General features: G+C 50.1%; 1 protein-coding gene across 1 annotated transcript in view; it reads left to right on the top strand.

The window, feature by feature from the left end:
- Nucleotides 1–9,640, top strand: part of SYNE3 (spectrin repeat containing, nuclear envelope family member 3) — a 49,716-nt gene that overhangs the window by 37,084 nt on the left and 2,992 nt on the right. Inside the window, exons 15-16 of the mRNA XM_008570523.1 lie at nucleotides 1,828–1,977; nucleotides 3,063–3,101. Coding sequence (XP_008568745.1) covers nucleotides 1,828–1,977; nucleotides 3,063–3,101 — 189 coding nt within the window. The remainder of the gene's footprint in view (nucleotides 1–1,827; nucleotides 1,978–3,062; nucleotides 3,102–9,640) is intronic.

Here is a 9,640-nt window from a genome sequence, read left to right on the forward strand (position 1 = left end):
TCCGAACCCTCGGCGGGAGCGCCGCCGTGCTCCCAAGCGGCGCACTGCAGCAGTGCGCCACTGGGCCGGCCCCTATGTCACTTTTAATAGCTTCTAGATCCTTGCTGAAATTTTTAAGCTTGTCTTTTAATTCTTTGAACACAGTAAACATAGATGTTTTGCAGAGAGTATCTAATAATTCCAGTATCTCAAGACACATTTTAGAAATGTTTCTGTTGTGTATTATTTCTGTCTGTTCTTGTTCTTGGTGTCTTGTATATGTGTGTGGCTGCCTTGATTGTGTGCTGAACACTGTGCTTGACAAAATATGTGTAAGACTCATTTGAGATTTAGGATAATCTCTTCCTCAAGAGAGGATTGTTAGCTATGACCAGGCAAGTGAGGGCTTTATCATTCTGGGAATACTGAATCCAAGTCCAAGGCTTGAGGTTCCCTGGACCACTGAGATGACTTGGAGCTGGGCTGCAAGTCCGCACAAGGTTCAACTTTACTTCTGGTTTACCTTTACTCTGAGAGTGAAGGCTTTAGGAGTCTCAGCTATGGGGGCGTGGGGGGAGGTGGTTTATCAGAGTCTCTACCTCGGCAGAGCCCAGACTTTGACCTTCGTCTCTCTACCCCTGTGAGGCTGCCAAAAGCACAGATCTTTCTTTCACAACTATTTCTTCCAGATTGGCAAATGTCCTAAGGGCAAAAGCAGGCTTACGTCTGAGTTCTGATCCTTTCCCAAATTTTGGCCTGATATGCCTCACTCTTTTGTTAACCCTTTGATGCCTTTAAAATGTTTTTAATATTTTGTCCTCAGTGTAAGGTCTGGTTCCAATACTATAGTTGACCATTACCCTACCTCTCCTATCTCATATTTGGCTATTCCTCCCATTCCCCACTGCCACCGCCACCCAACTCCAGCCATATCAGAAATGACTTTCAGTTTCTGAACTTAAACCCCCTTGCTCTTGTGCAGCCCACATTCTAGTCTTGCACAGCTCACATCTAGAAGCTAAGCAAATAGTCCCATATTGCACAGCTAGCAGGATGGGGAAGAGCCAAGATTTAAAGCCAGGATTTAAACTCAGGCTCCAGGACTTAGAGCCCTGCTCCTACCCCATGACACACCACCTCTCAGGAGTCCTGAGAATGGAAGGTGCCATCCTAGGGGAACACAGTACCANATCAGAAATGACTTTCAGTTTCTGAACTTAAACCCCCTTGCTCTTGTGCAGCCCACATTCTGGTCTTGCACAGCTCACATCTAGAAGCTAAGCAAATAGCCCCAAATTGCACAGCTAGCAGGATGGGGAAGAGCCAAGATTCAAAGCCAGGATTTAAACTCAGGCTCCAGGACTTAGAGCCCTGCTCCTACCCCATAACACACCACCTCTCAGGAGTCCTGAGAATGGAAGGTGCCATCCTAGGGGAACACAGTACCATATTTTATTATAAAAATCTGCCTAATCCCAATATCACTCTGCCAATCTGAAAAATGCTAGTGGAAAGATGTTCAACTGTAATAGCTTTTATAATTATGGAACTTTTATGTCAAGCCCTCTGGGGGACTTGGTCCTAGGAAGTCAGAGTTGGAAGTGACCATAGGAGGTCAGCAGTCCAGCTGCTCCTTCATTGCAGGAGGCCATTCCATAACATTCCAGACAGCAATTGCTGGGCCTTGGCTTGAATTTGCAGAGATGTGATTCTCACTTTATTAGTTTCGTCTGCCTCCTGTCTGCATGCCTCTGTGTCAAGTGAAATTTGATTGGGCCGTCCTTAGTAGCCAGGTGGGACTGTCTGGGCCATTTGGAAGCTGCATCATGACTCTGCCTTTTCACCCAGGAGCTGGAGGCTCGGGTACCAGAAGGTCAGCATCTCTTCGAGAACCTCCTCCGTCTCAGGCCAGCAAGAGGGACCTCGGATGAGCTGGAAGATCTGCGCTACCGGTGGATGCTGTACAAGTCCAAGCTCAAGGACTCCAGTCACCTGCTGGTAGGTGCTAAGGGTGTGCAGGCCCCAGGCCCCAGGGAAGGGACCACGGCTGGGCCCAGACTCTGGGAAGACAGAGGTTGGCCCACATCCACCCTGCCCTGTGCCTCCACACACCAGGCAGAAGTGACCACTTGGAGAGAGGTGAAGGAGACACACGGTCCTGGGTATTTGACTTGTGTGATGTCACTTGGCCATCCTACCACCTGGTGAGGCTGGAGTCCTAGTAACAACAGCAGTGAGCTCCCAGTTAATGTGTCAGGGTAACTGGCCACCTGCCATGCTGAGAGCTTTGCACACATCACCCCATTCAGTTCTTGCAGCTACGTCTGCAAGGGTAATTGTATCTCCCATTTCCAGGGGGGGAGCTAGGACTCTGAGAAGCTAAAACCTTGCCCAAGGTCACACAGCTGGTCAGGGCAGAGCCGGCATGCCCACGCACCCCTGTGTCATAGGTGTGATGGGGGGCAGCACCCGGTTGGGCAGCAGGAGCCCTAGGGTCTGGCCCCACTCCTGTACTAACTTGCTGCGTGACTTTGAGCAAGGACCTTCCCTTTTGCAGCCCCCGTGTCTCCTCCCACAAGATAATAACAATAATAACTAAACTAATAATAGTAAATATCTGTATTAAATGCTATGTCCTCATAACAACCCTATAAAGGAGATACTGATGTTGTTACCTGTGAACCAATGAGGAAACTGAGGCACAGAGATTAAGTTTCCTAAGTCCAAGGAGGAGGGTGGTGAGAGCGTCCAAGGGCCCTTTCAGCCCTCAGACCCCAGATATGGAGTTGGGGTGCTCCAGGCTTTCCTGGCCCCGAAACAGCCGTGTCAGCCACTAGGTGTCAGCCCAGCCCCAGCCAGTCGCCCATGGCACAGCGGCCAAGGCCTTCCCAGACCGAATCCCACCTGGGTCTGAAGTGTGTTAAAAAGCTCATTAAATCGAATCACCTGCTGGCTCAGGCTGTCCAGATGACCAGAAGTTTTAAAGAAACACTCCCCTGACAAAATGAATATTCCATTACAGGCTCCATTGGGATTTAAGTTTCACTCTTTTTTTTTTTTCCTCTCCTTTTCTAAAATAACAGACACAGAGTTCTCCAGGGGAGCTGACTGGATTCCAGAAGGTACGGTGTCTGCCGTCTGCTGCACACGGCTAAAGGGCAGGGCGCATGGAGGGTTGGTGGGCCTGTGACACTGGGGCAGGACACTTGGGCTTTCTGGAAGGTTCTGTGAGGAAGATTTATGGGGAATCTTTGGGCTGCACGGTGTGGGGCCCTGGGGTCCTGGCTCTCAGGAAGCCCCGGGCTTGGGGGAAGGCTGCCAGAGGTGTGCAGAGAGCTCCGCTGTGACCCTGGAATCTATCTTCCCAAATCAGGACATGCTGGGCAGTGAACAAGGATGCTCCTAACAACATGAGTGACAACATGTGTAAACCAGGACTGTCCCAGGAAACCTGGACCATTCCAGGCAAACTGGACCACGTGGCCACCCTAGTGTAGAGGGATTTACAGGGCTTAGTAGGGGACAAAAGAGGGGGGATGTTTGTGCCTTTTGCATTCTATCAGGCTGGTGATTCCTCTTGCACCCAGCGGATGTGCTCAGAGCCACTTCCATGGTGTCTGTAGGCCAAAGCGCCAGCAATAGCAACGTGGTTGCTGCTGTCCCTGCTGCGTATTGGCCACCCGCTGTGTGGTTAGGGCATCTCATCCGACCCTCCCACTGACCCCCAGGAGGCATTATTATCTCAACTTTAAGCATGAGGAGAAATAAATGGCAAGATCGATGTCACTTGTTCCGCAAAGGCAGCGGCTCCTGCGGGGTCTCTGGCCTCTGCCTCCCAAGCCCACATTTTAACTATCCACACTGTGCCTTGGAGAAGGCTTCCCTGAGGCCTGGAGGGCCTCCCCATTTCTGCAAAAGCCAAATGTAAGTTGACATCCCCAATGCCACCATTTCCAAGGTACCACACTTGTTTTCCTGCCAAGCAGTGACCCATAATGACAAGCCTCCAGCATGTTCTGGTCCGTAGAGCGCTGAGTTTCTTGAGTTCTCTCATTCCATGGAATCTGTGTTTCCCAGGTGCTTCACATACCAGGATTTCTTCCTGCTCTTTGACTGGTGTCATGTTTGGCACCTGCAGGAGAGAGGGTGACCTGTGGAATGGGCAGGACAATCACGAGACCAAGGCTGTGCTGTGGGCCCAACATCAACCAGCTTTGTGGCCTTGAGCAAGTTGCTTTGTCTCTTGGGGCTCACTTTCCCCATCTGTAAAATGGAGCAATTAATGCCGATTTTATTTACTTCATGAACTAATTTTGAAGATCATGTGAACTGTTGTAAGGGGAAGTGGATCTGATCGCTTAAGCCCTGGTTTTGCCCCCTCATTTAGAATAACCAAGAGCCTCCTCGTGGAATAGAGAAGAGCATCAGGAGAGGGCAGGAGGCCCACACAGCCTGGCTTGGAAGCTCTTGGTGGTAGATGTGGGACCCAGGACCAGGTGTCCAGGCTGCCTCTCGCTCCTGCATTTTAAGCCCCTCACTGGTTGGGAGCCTCCACGTATGCAGCCCCCAGGCCAGAGTCCATGTGGGAGTCACGACTAGGTCCCCTGGTGTCTGGCCATGGTGCCTAGCACATAGTAAGTGCTCACTAAGTGTTTTTGAGTAGGTGACGCCAGCCTGTCATTGCAGGCTCAGGTCCCCGCAGCCTGTAACTGACGTGTGAATGAGGTGTGTTCACAGCTGTGCTGTTCATTTGCTGCCTCGCTGTTGTTCATTCATTCAGTCATTGCACTAATATTTACTGAGTGCTGACTGTGCCGAGCTCTGCGTTGGGCACTTGGGATACATTAGTGAACAAAAGAGCAGTGACCTGTCCTTGTAGACTGTCCCTCCCAACTGGGTGGAGAGAGCGGTATCAGAGAAAGCTCCCGTGTCTAGTTGACATTGCTTGGCATCGTTGCTGACATCGGGAGCCTCTGGTCAGGGGCTCTGAAGACCAGCAGCTGCCTGGGGTCTTTGTAGCCCCCGACATTTATCTTACTAAGCTAGTGGGTGCTGGGTGCAGTTTTGTGGGCTATGCAAAGTGGGAAGGCTCTAAGTAGCTAAAAAAGTCTGCTTAGTTGGTCTGTGTTCAAAACAATCAGATGTGTAAAAATTCGACTTTGGTGCTGGCTGGCTTTCGAGCTAATGGGTCTCAGCCTGCTGTGAAGAAGTAAGTAACTTAGGGGACAATGTACAAAGGCCACCTGGCTCATTTATAGGACAGGTTGTTAAAGCACAAGTTTCTCATTCGTTAGGTTTAGGGTGGCCCAGGAATCTGCATTTCTAACACATTCCTGGGTGATGCTGATGCTGATGCTGATGCTGCTGGTCTGGGGACCACAATTTAAGAACTAACACTTTACAGTCTAGGTTTGAATCCAGGCTCTACCATTGGTGTGTGTGACCCTTGATGAGTCCTACATTCACCCTGAGCTAATGGTAGGCAGAGCTCCTGTTGTAATAATAGGCACATAGTAGGTCCTCAATTGCCATGTAAATGAGGACCTGAAGCCTTCTGCAGACACCGTCCCTGCTTTTCCTTCTGAGAGTACAGGGAGCAGGGGTACTTTTCTGAAGGAAAGCCTCTCTGGCTTGGTTGTCCTGGTGATTTCCACTGGTGGGGATGTGCACAAGTGCATATACGGCCGTGCACAAGTGCATATACGGCCATGCACACACGTGCACGTATGCACATACACAGGCCTGACAGGTAGAAAATAGATGCTGTCTTCAGAAGTTGTAATCTTGCCAACTTAAAAACATTCCATATATTATTTTTAGCCCAATGGAAGAAAAAAACCTGCCCCAAAGCTAATTATTTATGAGCAGTTAGTTCTCCACGCTTTTTTTCTCTCTCCATGCCCCAAGTCATTGAAAGCTACAGCTACGTCAATGGCTTCAGCCTGCTTGTTTGTATAAACAGAATAATTAAGATTTATTAAATTTGCAGCCGCCTACGCACTTGCTGGCTCAGTGCCCCCGGATGTGTTTGCCCGCAGTGCTCAGGCGCGTGAAATGTGATTGCTTTTCAAGTTGCAGTTGGGTGGTGAGTCAAATAAGTTCCTGCACTGGCCCAGGAAAGTGGTGCGGCCCGATCTGAAACATAGTTTTAGTCGAGGAACAGATTGGGAAATGCTTCCACTTGCCTGGGTAAACTAAGGCAGTGCCAGTTTGCAGGAGCAGAGAGCAGACACCTCCCATGAATTGCATATTGTGGGTTCTTGGTATATAGACCCAGAGGTTGAGCAACCTGAGAGTAGCATTTTATTTACTTGACCATATTTCATGGGTTTTAAGACTCATAATTTCTCACATTTTCACTTCTCTGGAATTTGGGTGTCTTATTACAATTTAGTTCTTCCAGTGAGGATTTGGGTTTACTTCCCTCTCTCACCAAGGACAACACCCGCCTGAGATTTCTTTAAATCAAAACTCTGCTTGTGGGTCGTGTTTTGTTTTGTTTCCTCTGGACCACACTGATTGCGTAAACTTAGACCGCCAGCGCTGGGGAGCCCTGGCCGGTGGTTCAAATTCTCGGGGAAGAGTTTCTGTTTCCCTCCCTTCCTGCAGTGCTGAGACAAGACCTCGAATCTCCTTGCCTCCCTTTCCTGGAGGCAGTTTTATTCCTCCTTTCTCCTTCCATTGAAGGTGCAGCCCCTCGGTGCCCCAGATTCATGGGAGCGTTCCCATCAGAGCCTCCACCTACGCTGTCGTCTTTTTCTTCCTTAGTGATTTGTCAGGTAATGGTGTGCCTTATAGTCAGTGTCTTCAATTCCATGAAATACTGCAATAGCAAATCTCAGAAAGCATTAGCAGGTTTTCCATGGCAGATAATAACTTTCTCCCACAACTATGATTTTCAAAAAATCCCTACTGTGCACCAAGCACTGTACTAGACGCCCACATGCCTGGCCTTCACACTCACGGCCACCTTTTCCTTTTTTAGCAGGAGGAAATGGCCTCCTGGCCCCTTCTCTCATCTGTAGCAGAGGGCCAGATCGGGGTTGAGGAAGAGATGACACAGCCCGACTTTGTACGCCAGCCATTTACGTGCCACTCTGGGGGTGGGTCCCCCTATTTGTCTCTTCCCTGGTCACAGCCAAAGGCCTGGACTTCAAAAAATTCATGGAAAAATACAATTGAAGATAATACAAATCTTTCTGTGAACTTTTCGAAGTACCCTCTTATATGCCTCTTAATTGGTGGCACCTCGGGGCCTACGGGGCTCCTGCCCTCCATGGCTCGCGCTCTCCCTGGCAGCTCCTACCACATGCGTGCTTTGTCCAACACCTCCAGGCCACTCACTGTCCCTGGTCCATCTCTGGTCCAGCTCTCCCCTTCTAGTTTCAGTCCCAAATGCCCAACTGCCTACTAGATATCTACTTGGGGGTCCCACAGACCCCTTCTATGTAGCATATCTGAAGCTGATCTCAGTGTGTTTCCCATGCCCAACCAAACCCCACCCGTCAGTGAAAAGCATCATGACCAACCACTTTCCCCAACTGGGTGCCTCTGGGTCATCCTAGACCCTCACTGACCTTGGTTCTTGTCCTAGGCTCAGAGCCTGTCATGGATGGATTTAAGACAAGGGAAGACGGGGGTGGGGAGGGAGCCTTATGCCCATGCATCCGCTCCTGAACAGGACACCATCTTTACATGAGTAATGACAAAATCACCCGTCACTTGACTATTACATCCAGAGGTACTTCCCACTGGTTAGCTAAACCACCTCCAGAAAGCCAGTTGGGTTATCTCATCTCCCCTCTCTACCTGGGGCTCTGGCAAAATACAGTTCTGTGGCCCGACCACACCATGCAGAGCCACCTCAGTGAGGAGATAAAATGAACCCAGCCCCACCCCAGCTCTCCTATCCGTGGGTGGGAAGTTTCCAGAGCCTCCAGTTCTCATGCAGAGGGCATCTCGGGCTGTAATTCAGTGCCTCTGGCACCCAGAACCTAGTGAAGAAGACATCCAAGTCAGGCTTCACAGGGCCCACCCGGGAAACCATGGTCACCCTGAAGACTTCCTGGAGCAGATGGGGAAATACAGTGGGCCCCAGACCGTGCTCCTTCCTGGGACTCTCGAGGAAGCCCAGGGAGAGGAAGCCAGCCAGTATGTGTCTCAGCGGCCATGAGAGGGACTTTCAGAGACTGAGCACATCACTTGGCGAGAGTTTAATGAGCCACATCGAGGCTGGTCCATCTTGTAGTGTCTGAAAACAGATGGCCTCTGCCAGGCCTGTCCATCACCTTGAACTCTTGGTGCTGGACCAGAAGCATGTTTGTGATGGAGAAAGAGGCCCAGCCAGGTCCTGCGAAAGCCTCAGTGGTGGTGTGGCCTGACTTCCACACTTGGGGATCGGGTCAGAGTGGGACCAGCCTCAACAGATCCAGGCTGAAGGGTAGCAGAGGCCCAGGGTGACTTTTGTTGTGGTTTTAGTTGCTGTTTCTTGTGAGAAGTGCTGCATGGGATGGTGGAAAGAGCCTGGGCTTTGGAGTGATGTTGGACAGTTGAGCCTATCTGTGTGACCTTGAGATGGCTACTCTCCCATGGCCTCAGTGTCTTCCTGTGTAAAACGGACATAGGAATGTCTGTCTCAGAGAGCTTCTGGGTACTGGGGAAGGAGCAGATGGCCAGAGTGCAGGAAGGGAAGAAGACTTGTATTCATTATTTCATCCATTCAGCAAATATTTATTGAGCACTACTGAGACTTTAACAATGAACAGAACTGTTGCGGACCCCGTCTCCAAGTAGTTAAGGGTAACACAGACCTTAATCAATGATCCAAAGGGAAAGTATCAGGTGCCACAGAATGTGTAATGGGGGCTTTTTTGGTGTAGAGGCCAAGGAAAGTCTCCCCGAGGAAGTGACTTTAGCTGAGATTAGAGTGATCAGCAGAAGCTCACCAGGTGGACTGGAGAAAGGAGGTGTATTCCAGACAGAAGGGACGGTCTGTGCAAAGGCCCTGTGGCAAGAAGACATGAGGGCCTTTGGGGAGGCAAGGGTGGCAGTTAAGGAGGGCACTGATTTCCTCTCTGATGGAGCTGGGGAGGTTGATGGTGCCTGAACCCTGCATCCCTGGCAGAGGGAGAAGCTCGTGGGGCTTATAGGAGCTGCCCACCTGCCCCAGCACTCATCAGTTAGATGGGAAAAGACATGAGCCTTTACTGAGCACCTCCTGTGCTATTTAAGCATGGCATGCCTTGCCTCATTTATCTTCATAGCATTGGTAGACAGGCATCATTCTCCCTTTCCCCCAACAGATGAAGGAACTGAGGCTCAGAGAGGCTAAGTGACCTGTCCTAGGTCACACATCTAGGAAATGGTAGAGCCAGGCTTAGAACTCAGGACTCTGAATCTTTATTTCCCCTGCACATCCCATTTCATCAGTGGCAGAAGATTAGTTTATCACGTCTACTGCGATAAACTCATCTTGCCTGAATTCGTCAGAACTCTGTAGTCTCAGGTTCATGTGAGACCTTAAAGGACTCTTGATGACAGCCTCTACTGAGCAATTAATTGCTCCACACAATATCTCCTGCCACCATGTGCTTGCTCATCGACCCTCTGCCTTCATACCCTGAAGAATGGGAGCTTACCACTTCCTGAGGAAGCCCCTTGT

Source organism: Galeopterus variegatus, unplaced genomic scaffold (genome assembly GCF_000696425.1).
Source record: "Galeopterus variegatus unplaced genomic scaffold, G_variegatus-3.0.2 Scaffold609, whole genome shotgun sequence".
In the NCBI taxonomy this organism is placed as follows: Eukaryota; Metazoa; Chordata; class Mammalia; order Dermoptera; family Cynocephalidae; genus Galeopterus; species Galeopterus variegatus.